Genomic DNA, 24,915 nt, shown 5'->3' on the forward strand with positions numbered 1-24,915 from the left:
GGCCATTGTCTCTGCAGTGGAATGATTGAGAGGAGTCTTTGGTAAGAATTCAGATTAACGATGTAGTAGGAGAATAAACTGTAAAAACTCTTTGGTGCCTGCAAAGACCATCTCTTAATCTGAACTTTGAAGCTGTAGAGTTAACATGGGATAGAATTTGATTTACACCTTAACAGGACCCTGCTGGGTTAAGAAGATGTGGTAGGACCCAGTGTTGAAGCAGGGAGGCACTGGAAGCTAATTTATATTGTTCACTGATCATTATGGATTAGGTCAGTGTAATGACCTAACATGGTGGAGGGTCGTGGTTGGATTTTGTAGATATTTTGAAGGCAATCACAGTAAACCTTCTTGTGAATTTGATGTGAAGTGTGAGAAAAAGAAAGGAGTCAATGATAACTATAAATTATTTGTCCTGAGTGCCTCAAAAAAAGGAGTTGCAATTTATGGGGACGAGTTTGGGAGGAACAAGATTATGCTTGGTAATCAGTAGTTCAGTTGTGGACATGTTAAATTTGAGATACCTATTAGCATACAATTACAGATGTTGTGCATAAAGTTGGATTTAACTTTAGTCCCAATAAGTAAAAAGAAAAATGTTTGAAGTATGAGTAAACTTTAATTTTATGTCTTCCACTTCACAAGAAGAAATAAAATTACATGAACCAGTTATAAACAATGATATAAATAAATAACTTTAAAACTGAAGTAGAAACAGAACCAAGCTCATTAATTTGGTAATTGTTTTTCTTTGCTAAGGCAGATACAAGTGTTTAGTAAATACACATATACTAAAAATGAGATATTTACAAGTGCTGTCTCTTAAAGAATCTAAATCTCAATCATCTGAAAAACATATAGGTTTATAGAAAGAAATTTACTGACTTGCAGACTGACTGTTAATAAATGAAACTGTGTTTTAAAGTTATTTTCATTATTAATACAACCAAGTTGTCAGATTTGATCATTTTTAGATTCTCCATCTCTTCTGAAAAGCCTATAATTTCTGATTCCATAATTAATTACTGTATTAACCATTTTCACTAATGTAAGAACAATGCTAGTTTGTTTTCAATTTGAGAAATGAACATCTATTGAGAAAGTTTACATTAATGTAAACAATCTGAAATAAAGAGGATATTTAGGAAAGCTTGGAATTTCTACCCATAGAGACATTTTGCATTTCCATGCCCCTGTCTCAGGTGAGGTATGCAAACTTTTGATTTTGTCTTATTTTCCCGATCTGAAATTATATAATTTTACAAAGGACTTGTCCCAACACGTTAGCCAGCAAATAAGAACCATAATAAAATTAAAATATCTGAGTCCATTTCTAAGTTCTGCTCATAGTTTGTTTTTATTTTTGTTGTTTTGTTTTTTCCACTTTTAATAAGCATTACGTATTCCTACCCCAAGTACAAGATCTTATTTTCTGGTTGACCATTATCAATTAATAATTGATTCACCATATTTGTGTTATCCCAAGTTTCCTTTGGGGTAAGAATAAAATAAATTTGAAACAGCTGCAAGCATAAGTGTACTAAATAGAAAACAATGCAAATAAGATGGTATAATGAAATCATACTATAGGCATATAAGTATAAACAGAGGCTTACTTTCAGTCATTTACAAATCTTAAAATATATTTCTAAGAGAAATGCAGTGACAATAATTTTCCAGTGAATTATGAGGCTTCTAAATGAAATGCTAACTGATAGCCCTAAGTGGTATCATGTGTTTATTGATGAGCTAATGGTTTTGGAAAGGAAGATGATATTAATGCAAATAAAATAATAAGCCTATATTTAGCAGCAACTCTTGTGATGTAGCCTAGTTTAGTGTTTCAAAAAACGTAATGTGCCTCTGGGGATATTGCTAAATTGCAGAATCTGTTTCAATAGATCTGATTGGGGAATGGTATTTTACATTTCTAATAAGTTCCCAGGCCATGTCTATGATGCTTGTCAGATGCCATACTCTGAGAAACAAGGACTAGATCAACATTCCCCAAATTTTTTTCACCTAACTTTGAGATATCTTATGGCAAAGGATTGTATTATCAGGAAAGGTATATTCTCTTCTCTTTTGGAGATTTGTAATGGACGTTAGCACCAAAAAGTTACATAATAAGTAAAAAAAAAAACCTAATTTTTTTGTAATTGTAGAAAAAAAGCATACACACACATCTTGAGCTATACACCCTTAAATTTTTTCAAGTGTACAATACAGTATTATTACCCTTACACACAGTGTTGTACAGCAGATCTTTAGTACTTTTTCATCTTGCATACTGTAATTTTGTACACATTGAACAGCAACCCTCCACTTCCCTGTCCCCACAGCTCCTGGAAACTACCTTTCTACTTTCTGCTTCTGTGGGTTTAACTACTTTAAGTATCTCTTGTGAATGTAATCCAAGATTGTTCACAATACACTGCTTGGATCATATGTGGATAATGGGCATATATAAAAATAGAATATTTATTGAAGGTGAATTCCTGAATTAGATCTGCCATCAATGGCTGAATAATTAGTTATGCCGTATTGGTGATTCCCAAGTTTGTATTAACACACAAAAAGTGAATATTTGTGAGTTTTTAAAATGAAATCAAAGTAAATATTTTGAATTGGCAGGCATCACAGTATGGGAGAAAGGAAAACAACCTTAATATTCAGATAGATATAAATTTGATTCTCAACTTTACTTCTTATATAACTTGCTCTAGGCAACCCAAGTAATATATTGAACCTTTCTGAGCCTTACTTGCCTTCACTGAAAAAGTCTATTATAATATCACAGTTATAGAATTTTAATATCAATAACATTGCCTTATAAAGAGTAGATGCTCAATAAATTTGAGCTCTTTTATAGTTATCAATAATAAAGATAAATTTCTCAAATAATGTATTTCTGTTACTTCATGTACTCTCCCCAGGCTGGGCCTTCAGTAAATAATAGAAAGTAATAAAAACTCTCCTCTGTGATTAAAATCATGTTTTGACATGCTTTATGAGCTCTTTTTATATGGATTTTTGATAACATGCTTTCAAAATTATTGGCAGATCTACTCTTTGTCTGTACTTCAAGCTGGATAATGGAAAATGATTTATACACTTTTATTGAATTTACAAGGGTTAGAGTAAGCCATGTTAATTATTGCTATGTCATTTTTGCAGGCTAGCAGGAACTGAGACAAAACATAAGCCAAATTAAATATAATTAGCATTAAAATGACTCAAGCATGAAAAATAATCGAATGGGTCCTGAAGTGTCTTATTCCTGTCAACAAAAGAAGATCATACTTGTTTGCAAACATTCATTTTAATTGCTTTTCCCCCATCATGTGAAATATGAGAGGTGTTTTAGGTCCTTATCATCTTTCTCAAATAATGTTTTTGTTTTTCACATCACAACCTACACTGTCATAAATAATTAATCTGCCTTTAAAAATTAGGTGACACTAGCTGAAAAATCTTACAGGATGAATACCAGGTGTCTATCTCTCTTTTTTCTCCCAAATGTATATTATACAGTGCGAACACGTTGTCTGATCAGTGCATTCTCTTTAGAGTATAAATTCCGTCTTCTAAGTTCAATGAATTTGGTTTGAATTTAAGATGCAGATTTTCCCTAGAAAGAGATAATTTTTTATGAGAATTCCATCCAAATCCTACTCTCTAGATCTTGGGTGAGCAGTGGTTGTATTTACCACTGACCCCAACTCTAAAAAGAGAGCCTAAAATATAAAAAGATAGGCAGAAAGAAGAAATTCTAGAAAGGAAAGAAGAAAGAAACTGAAAGTGCTGTAAGTAGAAATACAGGAAAAGCCCTGCAAACATAAAGGACATGGGGTAAAGTAGATAATGATAACATAGATTAGTGGAACACAGCGTCTGTTCATGTGATATGAGCTGAGAGGTGCCATGCAGGAAAAGCTGAGACTATATTCTCTAGATGTCTGCTAGAATTCAGGTCTTTCCATTCATTATAATGTGACAACCCTCTCAATAGATTTCTGTAAATGAGGGGCGAGATCAGGCAGAATCCAAGTAAAAGAGGCACACAGGGAGGATTTCTGGAATTACAGGCTGATTCCAGAAAACCTAGGCCTCCTTTTAGTTAGATTAGGGCTGATCTTCGTCAGGTACATACTGTTTTGGCTCTATTCATTGTAAATTGATTGAAATCTTTCTATACTGTGGGTAATAACTGATGCCGGAGTCTCCCATGTGTCCCCTTTATACGAGTAACAGTTTCTTTGCTGAGTACTTTCAAATTCCTGAAACTGGGCAAATGATGGGATAATGCCTAATATCACAGGGTGATCCAGGATATTTCAGCATTATCGCTGGTACAAATTCTGACATATAGGTAGCCGTGCTCAAACAGTGGGGCTGTCACTCCTGGGAGAGGTATATTACTTTTGTTTCCTTGAAAGAAAAGGACTTCAGATGAATATAAAAGGTTGAAATGGGCTCTGAGATGTGAGAATGGATAAAAAGAGCCCGAAGCAGAATTGTGTCTATTTTAGAGTTTGCCTGAGGTCCTTCAGAAAGAGTCTGACAATATAATTAAAATAAAGTTTAAGTTGCAAGCATTTTCTATTCATGAATGTAGATTAAAATTATACTAATGATAAAAATCTCATTATCAATTTTTTCCTGTTGTGTTCTCGAGCCATTTACAAATACAATCTAAAGAATTATGTTTCTACTAAGAAATTTCATTTCTATCTAGTTTTAAGGTCGGTATTTGTCACCTCATCTCCTGTGACTTTGTGATTTAAGAAAAGAAAAAATTCCGAGCTCCGACCATATTTGAACTTGATGGGATCTTTCTTGGCAATATGCATAGACATGTGCCACCTCCCTTTCTGGAATTCTGGTCACCTTTTATTACACCAGTGAGTCCTTCGCTCTTCAAGGTGCAGATTAAATTACATCCAAAATGCACACTCTCTGCATATGTGATCTCTCACCTAACATAGGCATCTACAGACCTGTGTCAAATAAAATATTTTAGACAAATATTTTTCACAACTTTTATAAACTTTAGAGGACGAGGAAATGTGGTTGCATTTGCAATACACTTACCGCATTCCATTTAAAGAAATACTGTCTCTAGAGTATTTTATGAGAAGATAATTAAGTGAGAATTAGACTCACTTGTCCTACATTATTATTATAAACAGTGAGTTTTAAGTGATCTGGGAATAAAAAATTCTTTTTTCTTCCCACTTATTTCCTTTTCATATGTAATAGTCATCTATTCTACATCTGTCTTTGTACTTCTGGATAATATGATATGTGTAAATATGTAAGTTGTCATTCTATGACCTGAGTCAATCAACTATCCAGTAAAATACGGACGCTCTTCTGAAGAATGTCATTAAATTAATTATAATGCATTTCACAATTGTATAGTATTTGTTTCTCTTCATAAATTAAAAAGTTAATTAATGGACATTATGGTAATTTTATTGTCATAAGTCTCCTTTTTCTTAACTCAAAATATTTTAAATTAAAACAAGTTTTATGTCATGTGTTTCTATTAAAGAGTGAAGGGGCATGTCTTAAAATATAGTGAAAACGTGGAATGATAAAACTAGCAACTGTTTTCTAGATATTTTCTTGTATAGCAAGAATTTTTTATCTTGCAATTTTCATCTTGTATTACAGACATACTATGTATGAAATGTCACAATTTTATACGGAATAAGGTGATCTATTCTCTTGGTCAACTTACATCTAGCAAGGAAGCTAACACACAGATACAAAGTTGATAAAATTTATTTTTAAAATGTTAAATCCTTGCATAGCAAATTCTGAGTAATAGGAACTATTTTAAGTGCCTTGCATAACCATGTGACTTAGTGGATACTCACAACAACCCTATGAGGTAGGCGCCATTGCTATCCTCATTTTATAGATGAGAAAACTGAGGCACTGAGATAAGAATTGACTTGCCTGGGAGCACATAATAGTGAGTGATTGCTCTGTGATGAAAATTCCAGAAGTATGGCTCTAGAGTCTGTCCAACTAACCTCTAGGCTACATGCCAATGTCAGATACAAAAGGAGAAGAACACTTTTCATCATAATTAATGACTGCTAAGGAAATCTTTCACATAACAATTAGAACGGGGCTTTAAAAAATGAAAAGTGGGGTTAATCAAGATTTTAAGTGTGTGGCAGAGAGAGGAAGGGCAGGTAGCCCTAAGGAAAGGAGTTACAGAAACATAGGGGTAAAGGAAGGAAAATACAATATACATTAAAGGGATCATAAACAGGGCAGTTAGATAGGATGGAGATTTTATTTAGAATTGTGAGAGTTAGAAAGATGAATTTGTTCCAAGTGTTTCACTGAATATTATTGGATGCATTATATCATTACTTCTATTAAAATAAAATTTATCCTAAAACTCATAGAATTATTCTTAAACACATTTCCTACATAAATTAGTGATGATATTGGCAAGGGTATGTGTGTGTGTGTGTGTGTGTGAATCTTAAATGTCAATCTGTTATTAACCTCATGATACATTTTTCTCACTGACTCACCCATAGCACTAAGATATCATCATATCAGGAATTAGCTTATTTCTTAAAGAAGACATTTTAAATAAATATATATATACACACACACACGCATTATATATATACATTATATATATGTATATATATACAAAATTTGGACACTCATAAAAACTTCTGGGTAAGCTTTTGCCAGATGAGAATGCAAAATCGAAGAGCAGCAGGTTATATCACTCTGTTTTCTTTTCAGGTAAACCAGTGATGATAGTGACAGAGTATATGGAGAATGGCTCTTTAGATACATTTTTAAAGGTAGGATTTGGAATAATTTAGTTATTCAAGGTGTTATTTATATATTGACTGTGACGTTCAAGTTGAAATTGGGCCACTTTAAAGCTTAAATTTTTAATAGAATGGAGATGTATGGAGCCACAATAATTATACTCCAAAATGAACAATGATTTGTTTCAGAAAACTCACACAAATCCAAATTATATGCCCCTAAAGTGTTATTTAAGCATGTTTTAATTTGTGAAAAAAAAAAAAATGCAGTGAAGTGAAAGGCAAGAAGGGAGGAACAGAAAAAATTTAAAAAAGAAATGTAAAAAGGGAAAAAAGGAAAAAATAAGGTCTTACAAGTATTCGATTTTCTCATAGTTTATCAGGTAGAGTGAGAAACCGTGTAAATAGCTCAAGCAAGTCATTAATAGAGGGGTCAAGTTGGAGCCTATAAGTGCTCCTAATCCACCTAAAGACCAGTCACTACTTGCACCAGCAGAGGTCATGTGGTAATTGACAATAGCTAATATTATCAGATCAGCAGCGTTTCAGGGGAGGGTTTTTTCTTTTGTGTGCGAATCTCTACATTTTAAATATCGACAACCCACTTTATTAGTAAATAGCTTGTGTTAGACAATGTAACATATTTGCAGGCCTGATTAAACATGTAAGTTGGCAGTTTGTAATATTAATATAGTGCTCATTACCATTGGTGGGAAAAAGTGATAGCACAATGGCATTGATAACAATTGTAAGAAGAACCTATGCCATGAATTTGATAATGATCCACTGAAAAGCCAAATTTTTCTTCCTATTGGCAGACCCTGCCAAATTATTTTATCAAATTTTCTAACCATACCTTTAAGTACTCTGGTCTCTTAGAGTCGCATCATTCCTTTATTTTAAAATAGCCATCCGTTGAGCCTTCTGAGTTTATGTAACTGAAATAATTTCAGTGCCCTTGACAAAGATGACGAACTTCCAAAAATTGCTAATATTATCCTGATCACTGCTCAATCACCTGTCTCCCATCTGCTGTTGCAGAAACTCCCTTATCTTCTCTGTCCATTTATTCTTTACCTTAATATGTCTATCCAGCTAGCTTCTTTTAAATCACCTCAAAATAGTACAGTGTTGGCCGGGCGCGGTGGCTCAAGCCTGTAATCCCAGCACTTTGGGAGGCGGAGACGGGTGGATCACGAGGTCAGGAGATCGAGACCATCCTGGCTAACACGACGAAACCCCTTCTCTACTAAAAAATACAAAAAACTAGCCGGGCGAGGTGGCGGGCGCCTGTAGTCCCAGCTACTCGGGAGGCTGAGGCAGGAAAATGGCGTAAACCCGGGAGGCGGAGCTTGCAGTGAGCTGAGATCCGGCCACTGCACTCCAGTCCGGGCGACAGAGCAAGACTCCGTCTCAAAAAAAAAAAATAAATAAATAAAAAATAGTACAGTGTTGACCCAAGGTAGATACTAGGTTGGAGTGTGAACAAACCCTTCTGATGACTGAGAATAAAGGAGTTACGACGCAGAAAAAGGCAACCACACAAGATTTTTGGCCAGGGTTTTCAAAACCTTTATCTGCTTTATCCAAGCAGAGGAAAAATAAACATTACCAAGTTAACCATATACTTCCTACCATTTTCCACTCTCCTTCAGAAAGAAATTGCATATGAATTTTAGTGATTGATATTATCAGTTTGGGGGATTGAATACAGACCTCTCATATTTTCCCCAAGTGATTGGTGTTGTTAGACTAATATTTCTACATTGTCTTTACAGAAAAACGATGGGCAGTTCACTGTGATTCAACTTGTTGGCATGCTGAGAGGTATTGCTGCAGGAATGAAGTATCTTTCTGACATGGGTTATGTGCATAGAGACCTTGCTGCTAGAAACATCTTAATCAACAGTAACCTTGTGTGCAAAGTGTCTGACTTTGGACTTTCTCGGGTACTGGAAGATGATCCCGAGGCAGCCTACACGACGAGGGTAAGATCTAATAGAGTGCATTTCTGAAACAGTAGACCAGAGACATTTAATTTTTAAAGATTCTAAAAGAAATATCTAAAAGAACATTCCTGCAACAGAGAGAGAGAGAGAGAGAGAGATAGGGAGAGGAAGAGAGAAAATCAAAAGTCAAAAAATTCTTCCTTTTATATATCAGCAAATTTAAATATTAACTTTAGAATATCTGAGTCTCAATAATTCATTTTTTCTGGAGATGCTAAAAATAAAAAATCTTACTTCAAAATGGATACAGTATGTAAGAATAATCATCTTAAATTTAAAAGTAAAGAGTTAAATACAGAATCTCCTACATTAAAGGTTTTACATATATAGTGTGTGTATGTCTGTGTATACATACATATATATGAATATGTAAACATGTATAGTATTATTGGGTATTTTAAGCTCTCTGCATTATACTGTCCTTACTTGTAAAATGAATATCTAGTTCCCACCTTTTAAGGATCTACATTGTGGGGAAAAAAAGAGCTATTCCTTCCAAAAGTTTTGATTTCCTGGAGGTATTGTAATATCTAGTTAAAAACTGTTAAGTCTACACTATGGAAAATTGATCACTAACTCATATTGTCATATTTCATATAAGTCAACCCTCTTTTCTATCAAAGTAATTGTTTGCTGTATTGATATGGTATATAATTTACATTTTTTTCCGTGAAAAACTGTGGATATTGCTACAACAGAATCTTATGGGTGATCTATAATGTCATACTTCTTGATTTTGAATTCCTTATGATAAACAGTATTTGCTTAATTATAAATACGTTCAGTGTCATCAAGTTGATTATCCTCAATGTCTAAGACCCTTGTGAAGGTAGAGATTTGTCATTGTTTCCTTTTCTCTATACAACTTGATATCTCTCATTCTCAAAGTAATATACATGTTTTCTTATTTAATTCAACTTTTAAAAAATTGCATCCACTAATAGTCTAACAATAAGTTATTTTCAGATTATAAGGGTTTTATAAAAACCTTTTTGCTTTGTGATTCATGGGGATTTGTACTTTGCTGAAGGGCAAAAGTAACTTGTCAAAGCAAACAAAGACTTCCAGTGGTCAGCTTAATCAATAAAGCGTTTGGGGGGATATCTTTCCTCTTCCAGACCTATCATTGTCATTATTTGTATTACATGAAAGCTTGATTAAGAATCCTCTTGGGAACAGAGTTACCTTTAATAAATTTGGCCTGAGCAAGATTGAGGTTATACAAATATCCATTGCCAGTGGGATTGGTTGTTGTCTTAATTAAGTGCAAAAAGTAGATTTTTCAAGATTTGTGTTAGTGTGTTATGCTACAGAGTAAAGTGAGAGACAGAGAACCTGAAACCTTCAAGGCTTATTCCTCTGAAATGGGGTATAGTGGAAACCTGTGAAAAATCTATATACCGAGAGATGAGAAGATAAGGAACTTCAGATTTATTGATGACACCAAGGATGATCAGAGTACCAGGAGAAAAAGTATGGGCTAAGGTTTAACATAATCAACAAATGACAATTATAAAAGAATATTAATAAGACATTATAGAATATCTATGCATAGCTAGGACTCATAATGCTATCTTGCCTATGAATATTTAATGAATGAGAATAAATTTCAGGTAAGTCTTCTTCAAATGATGTTACCACATTATCTAAAGAGCAAATAATTCAAACCTAACTTCAGTTCCCAAAATAATTTTTAGTATGATCCCAAACTGTTATTTCCTTATATATATATTGAAACTTTGGTTCATAAACATCAATTTAAGCCCTATTTTTTTCCTTTGAAGTGTAAATTAAATCTTTCCCTTCCTGCAAAATGGGAAGGCATATCTTAGTCTTTTTACAATAAAATATTGAAAATTTTCACCTATTTCTCTTTCAATACATATTTGATGGTAGATGAAATGTATGGGGCCAGGCACAGTGACTCACGCCTGTAATCCTGGCACTTTCGGAGGCTGAGGTGGGCGGACCACGAGGTCAGGAGATCAAGACCATCCCGGCTAACATGGTGAAACCCCGTCTCTACTAAAAATACCAAAAAAAAAAAAAAAATTAGCCGGTCGTGATGGCAGGCACCTGTAGTCTCAGCTACTTGGGAGGCTGAGGCAGGAGAATGGCGTGAACCCGGGAGGCAGAGCTTGCAGTGAGCTGAGATCATGCCACAGCACTACAGCTTAGGCGACAGAACGAAACTCCGTTTCAAAAAAAAAAAAAAGTTAAGAGAATAATAATTTCACCCTGAAAGAGGCATGATGTAAAACTGCTTATTGTATGAATTAAGGGAAAGTCTACCAAATCAACTTTTATGCAAAAAAAAGAAAAAAACTTGATAATGTGGTAAGATTTTCCCCCAATCCAATTTCAATAATTTTTAATTTGGTTGAGTCAAACAAGGCACCCTCCTCTTAACAGCTGAACCAAAGAAAAACAAAAATAAGACAAGGGAGAAAAAGAGAAAAGCAAGTCTAAAAGAAATAACACAACATCAAGGGAAAGCGTAACCTTGTTTCATTATATCCAATGCTAGGCTGGGCCCACTAGCTCACGCCTGTAATCCCAGCACTTTGGGAGGCTGAGGTGGGTGAATCGCTTGAGGTCAGGAGTTCGAGAGTAGCCTAGCCAAAGTGGTGAAGCCCTGTCTCTATTAAAAATACAAAAATTAGCCAGGCATGATAGTGGACGCCTGTAGTCCCAGCTACTCGGGAGACTGAGGTATGAGAATCACTTGAATCTTGGAGGTGGGGTTTGTGATGAGTGGAGATCTCACCACTGCACTCCAGCCTAGGAGACAGAGCGAGACCCTGTCTGAAAAACAAAACAAACAAACAAATAAAAATTATATATATATCTCCAGTGTTCATGCTTGTCTTATTAACTGCTAAACAGCTCAGGGTCACATTCATGAACCTGTAATTTCCACTTACAGTTTCTGTATTAAAGAAACAAAGCACTCAGGGAATTTGAGTCCTTTACTCTCTGTTAGGAAGTCATGAGAGTATACCTTATTGGTTTGTTTGACTGCCTGCTTTCCCTTACTTAGAGCTGCCATACTGAAGACTGTAATTGAGATGTGGTTTCTGTACGTAATTCAGTAGTCACACAGAATTTAAACTAGAAACCTTCTAGACAGCCAATTAGTAGTTAGTCTAACTACTAACTGTAGTTAGTGAAAAGAGACTGTGTGCTGTCAAACAGATTCACTTAAAAATGCTACATCTCTGTCTAGATCTTTTCAGTGAGGCAACACTGTCCCTAGATACATTTGAAGTATGTGGGAAGTTTTTAAAATCGTTTTCAATTTTAGGGAGGAAAAATTCCAATCAGATGGACTGCCCCAGAAGCAATAGCTTTCCGAAAGTTTACTTCTGCCAGTGATGTCTGGAGTTATGGAATAGTAATGTGGGAAGTTGTTTCTTATGGAGAGAGACCCTACTGGGAGATGACCAATCAAGATGTGAGTATGGAACTACTCTTTCTCGACTTGACAATGAAATGCTTTGTTCTCTGAGTCAAGACACTTACAATATTTTTCATTTCTGAAAGTGACAGTTGCTTAAGAAAATGAAATACTTTGCTTACTCTCTGATCTATTTTGTGTTGTTGAAATATCCTTTATGCAGGAGCTCAAAATGAGTTAGTACAAAGGAAAGTAAGTTACAGTTACATACAAACTCAGTCCCTTGCCAGTCAGTTTTAGCTGTACTGTAGTGATGTTTCACTCAATTCATGTCAGTATCATTTTCAAAGATAAAGAAAGAGCCATCAAAGAATGAATACTGACAGGCAAGTTTTTATGATTTGCATTTGATAAAGGCAGCTAATACTCCAAGCCAAAAGGATGAATGATATTGATTTAATAGTGGATGCTCTTAGAGGATAAAAAGGAATAGTCTACATTTCTTTAAATTAAAAAAATGTAAGAAGAGTTGTATTGTTTATTTAACTTGAAAGAAGAACCAAATTTTCCCTACAATGGAAAAATAATTCATACTTACAAGAATAGAATCGTAAAATTAAAGGAACTATGAAAGAATCTTCTGTTCAAATTCACAACGTTTATTATGTGATGCCTGACATATGGCTCTTTAATCTTTCCCTTTGTAATTTTCCATCATTACTGATCAATACAGCCCTTTCTGTTTTGGATCATATGGAAATTTCATATTTTTTCTTTTGAGGAACAACAATTATAAAAGTAGCTAACATTTATTAAGCCCTTACCATGTGACATACACTGTCTGAAGTGCTTTACCAACTATTTTATTACTTCTTTGTAAAGGTGGTATATTGAATAGTTTTAATTTAATAATGTGCTTATTTGAAACACTTTTTTCCCTCCCATTATTTCTGTCATCCATGCTCCATAAAACCTCCCTCTCTCATGCCTTCAGGGTTGGTTAGACAGATACTATATAGCTCTCCAGCTGAATTTTGTTGCAACAACAATGCCGGTAATTAACACTAACTTTCCAGCCCAAAAATTCTAATTTAACCAAAAAGTGAATCCCATATTCATTTCAAAGTGTTTTCCACAACTGGATGCCTAGCCTAACCATAGGTACCTACAGTGTGAAACAAGTATGGTCAGATATTTGCCCCTCCTCCTCTGCCAAAGTCTGTATCACGATTCTTCAGGATTGGTCTGGGTGGAAAGGTAGAAAAGAAGGGGAATAAATGTCTTCTTTTGGGAAGCATCTGTTCATATCCTTTGCCCACTTTTTGATGGGGTTGATTTTTTTCTAGTAAATTTGTTTGAGTTCTTTGTAGATTCTGGATATTAGCCCTTTGTCAGATGGGTAGATTGCAAAAACTTTTCTCCCATTCTATAGGTTGCCTGTTCACTCTGATGGTAGTTTATTTTGTTTTGTAGAAGCTCTTTAGTTTAATTAGATCCCATTTGTCTATTTTGGCTTTTGTTGCCATTGCTTTTTAGTGTCTTAGTCATGAAGTCCTAAAACTTAAAGTATAATAATAATAAAAAAAAGAAAATGAAACCACAACTTCACACTATGTATATATAAAATATTGGAATATTGAAATGTCAAAGTGTTAAAATCAGAATATAAAATGATAGAAGAAACAATTTGATTATATTTAGCTTTTCTTTAAAAACAGGAAAAATCCTTGAGCCATTTAAGAAAAGAGTTGGATAGTTTTCACTAACAAGATTATAAATTTCTGTGTTGAAAAATGCACAACAAAAAGAAAGAAATACAAATTTAGACTGAGAAAATATTTTCAATACTGCATTATAAACAAAAATGTAGTGTACTTATACAATGAGACTTAATAAAGCATTAAGAAAAATAGAAACAATAGGCAAAGCATAAGATTTGGCAAGATATATTGGATGGAATGCAGATGGCCAATAAATGTATGAAAAAATGTTTAACTTTTTCAATGAAAGAAACACAAATTAGAAAAAAAAAAGAAAGAAAGAAAAGAAGGGGCATGATTGCTACCATAATGTGAGGATATTGATGTCTCCTGTGAGACAAATTGCCCAGGCATCAGTTCTCAAGTGAGTTATCTGTCTGAGTTCTTCCAAAGACCCTTCATGAAGCCCTTTTGTCTGCAAGGTCCCTAGAGGAGGAGGATGTCCTCCGACTTTCCATAGTTCCTCTCACTTGCTGTCTGTTCCTTGCCTCACAGTCTCTTACTGTTCTGGCTCTGTGTCCACGTTATTGAAGAGAAAAACATTCTTATTGGATGCACTAGCAGTGCCTTCTCTTTGCAAACATCTATTGCAGGTTGCTCCAGCCGGCCTTCTTCAAATTTCCGCAGAAGAAAATCCAGGGTCACACATCAGCTTTACCATGATTTCATAGCATTCTTCTTTGATCGAAACAGCAAATTGGAGTTATGGATTTCTGTTTCTCAGCAAGCAAACTGGATGGCAATGAGTCTCCCCTTCTTATAGTCACTTAAAATTGCTAAAGTTGGTTTTCTTTATGCCCTGCTTACTTGGCTTGGGGAGGGGAGCACTGACTGGCATTTCTCTAAATCTGAGAAAATGGTATATATTGTCTTCAGCTTTATGATTTTAGGGGCAGGACCATGGCAAAACGATATCATTAAATCCCTATTACATGTATTTATACTTATATTTAACAACCTTGTGTCAGAGGGGTGCTATTATTATTAGTGTTTTACAATTAAGAAACTGAAGCTTGGCTATGTTAAATGACTTATTTATCATCACAGAAATAATGAAAGTGATACCAGAAATTTCAATCTGGTTCTAAAAAATTTTTGTATCTAAGCACCACACTGTCTCCAGTTGAATCAATGTGTCCTACCTCCCTTTCATTTCTAACCAATAGTCCTACATCAGCTTTCTAATTTAATATAAAATATAACATGTTCAATTCAATATACAGTTCAATATATGATTACTCTGGATTGATCTTGATCTTAGTCTAGACTAAGACCAGACCCATTTACTCCTTTCTATTCTGCAGATAAATGCCAAATGCTAACATGTCCTGCAGAACACTGCGTGGTTTCATTTCTAACTTATCTAAAGCTCATTGCAATGCCATTCTTCCCTTTAAATTTTGTGAAAGTATTTTAATCCATCCTGGCAGCGAGCCTCGATATGCTAGTTTCTACCATGTGTCTACTTCACTCAAGGGAAACATTCATCCCTTATTTGCCTGGTTAACTTCTACTCACACTTGAGATATTTTGAATTCTGATCCTGTCACTCAGAATTATTAGTCTTTCCCAGCTGTGCAGCAGATCATCCACGTTATCAGGAATTATGCCTAATACAGTTGTATCTGTCACAGACACAAGTATACACTGGTGCAAACACTGGTGCTAGATGAATGTTCATAACTGTGCTGATCTTAACTAGGCTTTCTTATGTTCCTGGGGGCCAGTGGGTCTGTATTATTATGCCTTGGCCCTCCTCCACAAGTCTCTTATTTTCCTCCTGAGACCAGCAGCTAGCCCAAACCTAATTTCATTTGAAAAATGGCTGAAGGGTAAGAAGGAGCCCAATTACATCTCAGCCTGCAACGTGTCTACTAAAATCTCACTGGCCAATCCCATAATCAAAGTGCTGAGTCGATGACACTACTCTTTGTGGGTGGGCACTATAAAGTTGCATAGATAAGTGAATAAAAGTTCATTTATCTAATGCTTAATCTCTTCTTTAACATTATAGTATCATCTATTTGTACTCTCTTAGAGTTTTCTTTGTGATTTTTATTTTTCCTTTTGCCTTTCATTTTTTTTCCTGATTTCAGCTATTTGAGTGTCTTGATACTCTTTCAGATAACTTTATTTCAAATTATTTAGAAAAATACAAGAAATTGCCTATGTAACATTTCAGGAAGTTTTAAGAAAGAAAAAAAACCTAATATTTTGGTTTCTACTTGGTTTTCTCAGGATTTAAATGAGGTTTACAGAAAATGATCATACAAATAAACATCTTTCTAAAATATCTGTCTATATACAATGTCTAATGCATGCATTGTTACTTTCTCAGCCAGTTCATCAGTGACATTTCAGTTTTCAGATACAGCACCAATTTCTGTCCAAATTTTGTATCCGAGAAACATGACAAATCAACTATATTTAATGATCACAATCACTAAATTTTTTTTGGAGAAAAATTCTCAAAAAACAAAGTAGAAGTATTGATTTGGCAATTTCAAATGACATATTCCATAATCTCCACATTCTAGATGCTGTCTGATTCTTAAAGGGCTTTGCCACCGTGAAAATGTTACATTACCAAGACATGCAGGATAATCTAAATCTCACAGAGGAGAACTTCCTCTGTGTCAGGAGGACAGAATGCAGCAGAATAAAAATAAACTAGAACGACTAAGGTGATTTTAGGTAAATACCAGACCATGAACTCTGATTCATGCTCAGAAGCTAAGATAATATCAGGTAGTCAGTAGAAGCCTATTTATTGATAGTAAATACTTTAAATGTCAACATTTTTCAGAAGCTAAAATAAAAACTAAAGATTTCATTTTGTTGCATTTTTTATTTTTAATGCAAGTTCTTTCTCTTATATTTATTTCAGAGTGTATGACTGTATAGATTCTACTAAGTACATAGATTCCACAATATTTTTAAAACTAATTTAATTAATCTGTTTTTCAATCTTCTTGTATTAGAAGTATTTTTGCCCTTTTTGATTTTAAGAAGTTAGGTTCTATGCTTTCTTTCTCTGGCTAGTTTTAATCCAGTTGTTTTATCGCTACTTCTGTTGGACCAGATCTTACTTGTAAAGAAAAAAGACTATTTGACTCCAGAAAAGATCAACTAGCTTTGTGCTGGGTGTGCCTCTCTTCCTCCTTCTATTCTTTATTTCTTTTCTGATGTGCCAGATATACATATATCTGCAGTATAAATGATATGTGTATAAGCAATATACATAAACATATAAGGAATATGTATATTATTGGCATATTTCTTGCTAAAACAAAGAGTCAGCATGTTGTAATTAACTAAAGAAGGAGTATGAGGAATATAATTCCTATCCAAATACTGCAAATTACTAAGATTTTACAGTAAGTAAATTATTCAACTCCTTAGCCTCATTGCTATATAATCTAAAATGAGTGTCTTTGACCAAAGAATGTTCATCTTTTAAGGATAATGCCCCCCTCGGATGTAAGTAATTATTTTAGGAACTAGTATCCTCATGAAAATTGTTATACTTTTGAAAAAGTGACACATAAAAAATTATCAGTTCTTCAGCTCAAAATTTCTGTAACTGGCTGTTTAACAACAACAACAACAACAACAAATCTTGGACTTAAAGCCAGTTATCTTGGATTCTACAACTCTTGGTCAGTTTCAACGATTATAAAGGGCTTCAATCGAAGATTTCTAAGATAATAGGCTTCAATAGAAGATTTCTAAGATGTCTTTAATCTCTGGAAGTCTACTGATCTAATATTGATGCACTAAGGAAAAAACATACTCAATATATCTTTAATAACTATTGAAAATGGGAAATAAATTTTAGAATAAAACTGATATATCTGAAATTATTTCTATGTCATCTGGGTTTACTTCCAGAAATACATTTGTAAACACTAGTCATTTGCAGGGAGCTTCATATCTCGTAGTAACAGCTCCTATATGTGAAATTTCAAGTAAATGCCTAGCAACATAGGTACTCAAGTCCTAGATAGAACTTAATTCATGGAAACACACGGCTGTTGCTTGAATTCTCCGTATAATCTTCCTCATCTTCCTGCCACTCAGTCAGTTTTCAAGCCTACATTTTCACATCTCCTGTGATGAAGAATGCACTATCTTCCAAAATAGCTCATTTTAATTCTGGAGAGAGATATATATAGCATTTATATACAATAATTTAAATAAATGTAAATATATAATATGTAAATATATATCTATTTATGGTACAAATAAATATGATTCTATAGGGTGACATTCATACCTCTCTCAAATTATTTTATTTGGTGTTGTTGAAGTGTAGTGATGATCATTTCTAATTTCAGTGGTGTGACTCAGCACCAAGATGGAAAGACCACAGGTTTCCATGAGAAAAATATTTAATTTGTGAATCCTGCCGCCCCCACTTCTTAGCTGTTAAAGATGGGCAATTTCTTAAACCTTCTAATTATTTGAAACCTGAGGTGTTTCATCTGTGAAATGTGTATAATAATTTTTATCTTGTAGATTTGTAATAAGAATTAGTTTAGATAATCACAAACAGTCTGCATGACTATGACTGACATAATCCATAGGCTAATTCAGGCCCTCCAAGAAGCCTATGTCAACAGGAAATAACTAGATATTAAGAAAAATGTTCCTAAGAAAAATCGAGGAGGGATGAAGGGAAGCTGGGAGAGATGTCAGACAGTGACACAGGTATGTCCCTAGGTACAGTAGAGATGGAAGGAAGGAAAGATGATTGGGTGCAAGCGAAGGAGGAGAAATGCCATTTTAAAGGAATCTTATTATCCTTGCCATGCTCCATAATTGCCTGGAAGCAACGTGCATAAAGTAAGCTTTATGCAGTGTACGTGTGATGAAGGGCTTTAGAGCACAGCAGCTAGGGTTGTTGGCCAATTACTATCTCTGCATGTGAAAAGCCTAGAGACAAATGTTTATGGTCGCCATACTCTATTCTCTCACCATGACACACCTACTTCACACAGGTTCAGAGAGCATCTGTTTCATGGTTCTGTGGGCACTTTCTCCTAAGAAAAGAATTCAGAAGAGGAAGGTTACTAGAGGAACTGCAGCCTGTATCTATAGTTGATCGTAGAACCTCACCTGGTCTCTATCCTCCCCATCCTCCGCTATCCAGCCTGAATTCCCCTCACTATGATCTTGACAGGTCATGGTGGTTTAACTGGTGATCCGATCTAATTCCTCATTCTTAGGGGTTTCACACATATTTCTCCCTGTCCCAATTGTGAGAAAGAAGTCCAACTTCTTCCTGATGCTCGATATCAATTATCCTTGCCATTATGGTAACTCCTCTTTTGATCTCTTTGCATGAGTAATTCGTAACTATTAGTTCAATGGAGTCTTGTGTTTTCTGGCAAGAGTCACTGGGAATGGAGCACAACATTGAAGTCTCTGACAATATATATACTGCAACATGAAGAATGTCACCCATACTTTCAGAATCTTGTCTCCATGTTGGTGTTTAAGCTGTGTCTTGTTGCTTCTGGATGATGAGCTATGTGTGCTGGTGTGCTCCAACAAGTTTGTACCAGCTAGCATATTTTTAGAATATTTCTACTTGGATGAGACCATGTTAGTAGATTACAATTGGCATGGAGAGAGTATTTACACCATGTCATGATACAAATATTACAAATTTGTCCTCCCCCAGGGAGAGTGAGTTGTTACAAATTTATCAGCACTTCATGAAGTACAAAAGTACTTGGAATAACATCATTTTGTTCAACATCACTTTGTTATAATATTGATAAGAAAAACAAATATAACAACACACAGCCAGGGGCACTGTCTGTGTGGAGCATGCAGGTTCTCCTCTTGTCTGTGTGGGTTTCCTTCCATAATCAAAGATGTAGAAGGTGAATTGGTGTGTCTACATGGTCCCCATCCAAGTGAGTGTGGGTGTGAGTGTGAGCGTGTCTTGCAAAGAGATGATGTCCGGGTCAAGGTTGGTTCCCACCTTGTTCCCTGAGCTGCTGGGATAGGCTCCAGCCACCTGTGGCCTTAAACTGGAATAAGCAAATAAGTAATTATCTTACTTGCTTTTGTCACTTTTTCTTAAACATATGCATAGCTCACATTTATTTCCAAGTTTAATATTAGAGGTGTTTTGGGTCTTTATTAGAAGTTTAGTTATGTTTTTGTAACCAGAAATATGCCCTAGGAACTTAGCTCGTGTTTATATCAAGTAGCTTATAGTAAAATTGGTTTCATTATACTTTGTTTCACTGAAAATCACAGTTTTCAGAACGTATCTATGATAGTAGGTGAGGACTTCACTATTTGTGATACTCTCATACATTCTTTATTGCAAAAGGCATACTCTGGTTGGGTGATACACTGTGTGGGATTCTGTTTTTGTGAATAAAGGCTTTCAGAACTCCTATTGCTGGCTGAGGGTCTGTGGGCAGGAAAAGCAACCATGCCCACAATAGGTATATACACCTAAAAATGGAAACTCAATGACACTTATGTGATAGAAGGAGCTCAGAGAGCCACCCTGCCATCAGATGAATAATACCATATAGGGGGCTGAGTTATGTTTTTAGGAATTAGAAAGAGAGGCAGTATCGTGTTCAGACCATCAATTTACATGTTAATGCCAAGAAAATGCATAGCATATTATACTATTTCAGATATAGCACATCTGAAATGATGCCAGCTTGCCTGTAAAAATTCTAATTGTCTTTACTTTGTCCATCTCAGCCATCTGTATCAACAAATCTAATAGTAACGAGGAAGATTAGAACTCATTTGGTTATATGTTCTAAGTTGTACGGGAACATGAACACCTAAATTGCACTGTGGTCAATTTTGGTAGATTTCCATCATTTTGCAACCTACCAGAGTACTAATGCTATCTATTTCCCCCTAAACCTGTAAAAAATAAACATTAAAAATAATAAAAAAAGGAAACTTCTAAATATAAAATGTGAAGTTATAGTTTCAAATCTATTTTTAAAATAAATTCTAACAACTAATTTAGAATTACATTTGATGATCTAATTTACCTGGACCCAGTTCTAAGTTGATATAGAGACAGAGAATTGTATTTCTAAATATAAATTTACCCAAAAATAACACTGATTAAGAAATAAATTCTAGAAATAACTTCACAGGTCAAATAACTTATTAAAGTGTTTAAACTAAACATCTGTATTGTTGTGCTTAGGGGAGGAAGGATTATTTAAAAAAAAAAATAGGTGCCAAAGGAAAAAATCAAATTAATTGGTAGCAGCTTTGGAGAAAGTGCAAATTATGAAATAAATCATGTTTTGAGTAAATAAGAATTACTATTCTCACTGCATAGCAAATATATTACTTGACTTAAGCTATTTATATTAGGATGCTTTATTTTGACACATATATGCTATTAAAGGGAATAAAAACCATCCTTATCAGGAATGGAAAATCTTATAATCAGCAAACAAATAAATAAACTTCAATCAATCTGCGTACAAATAATAATTTTTAAAAATATTCCTTTATTTGATCACCAGTCAGACTAAATATTTTTTCAAGACTTATTTAGCACTTTTATTTCTTTCTTAAATTTTTTGCCAGTATGTTTCTCATTTATCTGTTGTTTTATTATTTTATTTCTCAATATGTATAAATTTTAATAAGCTATGTTAAAATTACTGAAAACATTATCTCCTGGAGTTTGTCTTATAATTACTAAATTGTTTTTGAGGTAAATTAACTGAAGTAGTAGGCTGCTCTTAGGTCTTTTGCTCAAAGTTATTAAATTTATCTGATCATTTAATTTTGGAGTCCTTGAGTACTTTTTATTTCTCTGCCTGCATTTAACTTTTGGTATTTCTCGGAACCTTTATTATATGCTTTTCCAGGGGGGATATAAACTACATTGACTTCAAGCTGTGGCCAAGTGCTGATGGCCCTTACTTTTGTATTATCAGTCCGGCTATCTCCTATGCTCTAGCCAGATTCCTGCAAATTGCCATCTGGGTGTCCCCTACTCACTTCGAATGAAAGAAGTCCCAAATTGTATCTGACAACATTTTCTACCCTCAGAAATGTGCTTGCCTAAAGTTAACAGAAATTACCATTCAATATGATAGCCTTGAATTTGCTTGGTTTTAACTACTTTCCTCTCCTCTTTACTCCTATGTCTTTTAAATCTACCATTTAATCTTCTTTCCATCCGACACTGCACTGGGTCAGGTGTCATTTTCTTTATCATAAGGAGCATGTTTTCTTTCCAATGCTTAAAAATTGTCTTTGAAAACAAAATAAGTATATGGAAGTAGAAGGGTAGAATGTGGATATCAGAGACCAGGAAGGGGAAGGGGAAGGGAGGAGGCGGAGATGCTGGTAAAGGGATACGAAATAACAGCCAGGTAGAAGGAATAAGTTCTTGTGTTCTGCAGCACTGGGGGTGAATACGGTTATCAATAACTTCTTGTGTATTTTCCACGAGCTTAGTAGAGAGGATTTTGAATGTTCACAACAAAGGTAATAAATGTTTGAAGTAATTGGTATGCTCATTGCCATGATTCGATCATTATATATTTTATACATGTGTTGAAAGATCATTCTGTATTCCATAAATATGTACAATTAATATGTGCCAACAAAAAAAGAAAAAAATTAAAATCATCTTTGTAAAGTTCCCATTCTAATCATTTTTTTCAACTTATCAAATCAATTCTGAATTCTTTGTGAGAAAATGTAATTAAGACTAATTGTTAAATATGCAAAATAAGATATTGAGAAATATGTTCATTAATATTTGTTTTAGTAACACTCAAATATTTGAATTTTAGTAATAAAGTAAACCTGTATTTCTGTGTTTGGTAACATAAACAAATTTCTTCTTAAGTTAGGTATTTTGATGGGGGCAGCAATATCACAAATGTTTTTGATAAAATTACCTCACAGTTAGGCTGATACTCTTATGTGTGGTTACATTTAAAATCAAGGATATTTATAACTCTTGTGCTACTAGACAGTCATTCCAGATTCCTGACAGAAATCAGCAGATGATAATAAACAGTCAGACCTTGACATTATTAAATGATACATGAGACAGTTATGCTAATTTAGCCTTTGACTTATCCATCATTTACCATCCAAAAGTCTCTTTTGAAGTAAAATTGCAGTTCTATTACTTTAAAAATGTGGCTGTGCACATATTTTTTCATTAAAAAGACATTAACTTTTCAGAAAAATCACTAGAAAATTTAATCTCTATTTGATTCTGGAGTTCAAGGATAAATAAAACATGAACTGTATATTTTACGTCAATTAATTTTACAAATCACCCTTCACCAAGATTTTAAGAAAAATAATTACCATTTATTTTATTTATAATATGTGAAGAAAGCCTATCTTTTTTATATTATCATAGTATATTTATTTTATGTTGTATTTTGTAGCAAATGGAAATAGCCGTGGATTTTAAAGACAGTAATGCTAGTTGTCATTGCAAGAGTAAGGATAAAAGTTGGACAGTGGGACATTTTTTAAGCTATTCTATACTAAATTTGTGGTGTTAGGGGACTGATTCTGTTTTGCTTTATGCAGGTGATTAAAGCAGTAGAGGAAGGCTATCGTCTGCCAAGCCCCATGGATTGTCCTGCTGCTCTCTACCAATTAATGCTGGATTGCTGGCAGAAAGACCGAAATAGCAGACCCAAGTTTGATGAAATAGTCAACATGTTAGACAAGCTGATACGTAACCCAAGTAGTCTGAAGACACTGGTTAATGCATCATGCAGGTACAAGGCCAGATCCAAATGATTTTCCAGAATGTAGCTAATACAGATTGATGTCACAAATATTTTATCAATTAAATCATTTTTGTATAGACATTACTCTATGAATCTATGTGACACTAATTTATTTGGATATATTTTTTCACGTTACTCTCTTACAGTGAATGAAATATGTGACTAAATTATATTTTAAATCACCTATACCTAATCTAATAGTGTAAAATGCCAGGTTTCCGTAAAATGAACTGTAGCCATGTTCAGTTAGCATTAAAAAAAAAAAAAAGTTAAATGTGTGTATTTTCATGCACTTTGGAGGATAGGCGAGGATGAGAAATATAAGATTATAACATAAGAAAAAGCCAATTAAGCACTGATATATTTTAAACCTGAGATATCTAACAATAATTACTCTGATTTCTTTAGAATATATTTTAGTGTTCATATTTTAGAAACATTGACAATTTTAGGGACCCTGTTATGCCCAGACCGTTTATTCCCCTGAGAAGACCACCAGAGCCTGGAGTCAAAGCCAAACAGCGAGGATCTTTATTGCAGGTTCGAACCTGGAACTCTCACACACCCGTGAACCGAGCCGAGCGGGAGAGCTCCCTAACTGGGCTCAAGACAGTGTTATATAGTCTAGGGTACACAGTCACAGAGTCATTATACAAATCCGATATATGATTGGCTGATATTTGAACAAGGCGATTAGGTGGATTATGGTTGGTTCCCGCCATTTCTGGTATTTCAGTTAGCTTTTGAAATCCTGATGACGTTTATCAGGGGCTTGCAGGGCAAGGGCAGGGCTTGTTTTCGCAACCCTCAAGGCGGGAAAGCAGTCTTACAGAAGCAGAACAAAGGCAGTTAATCATATTGCGACAGGTTTCACAACAGGCTTTGCAACATGAGTGTACCTTACCTAAACCCGTCTTGTGACCCCTGTCATGCCTCAGGAAGAAAAACAGGAACCTGCACAATCTCTAGATTATGCAGCATGATTGTGAGAGCAGAGCAAAGGTTTAGCAATGGGGCACTCTTTACAAAAAGGCTTGGATGCTTGGATGTGAAATATTCCAATGTCTTTTCAACCCTTTTGCTCTCATCCAGTTGCAGACAGATTTTTGGTTAATTATTTAGTGTGTAGTTTGAATGAGATTTAAAACT

At 34.5% G+C, this 24,915-nt stretch overlaps 1 protein-coding gene across 4 annotated transcripts in view; it reads left to right on the top strand.

The window, feature by feature from the left end:
- Positions 1-24,915, top strand: part of EPHA5 (EPH receptor A5) — a 360,922-nt gene that overhangs the window by 319,972 nt on the left and 16,035 nt on the right. For all 4 annotated transcript variants that reach the window (XM_011940291.1, XM_011940293.1, XM_011940292.1 and 1 more), the window contains 4 exons: positions 6,784-6,845; positions 8,594-8,803; positions 12,129-12,278; positions 23,561-23,754. In XM_011940291.1, the coding sequence (XP_011795681.1) occupies positions 6,784-6,845; positions 8,594-8,803; positions 12,129-12,278; positions 23,561-23,754 (616 nt within the window). The remainder of the gene's footprint in view (positions 1-6,783; positions 6,846-8,593; positions 8,804-12,128; positions 12,279-23,560; positions 23,755-24,915) is intronic.

Source organism: Colobus angolensis, unplaced genomic scaffold (assembly GCF_000951035.1).
Source record: "Colobus angolensis palliatus isolate OR3802 unplaced genomic scaffold, Cang.pa_1.0 Scaffold189, whole genome shotgun sequence".
In the NCBI taxonomy this organism is placed as follows: Eukaryota; Metazoa; Chordata; class Mammalia; order Primates; family Cercopithecidae; genus Colobus; species Colobus angolensis.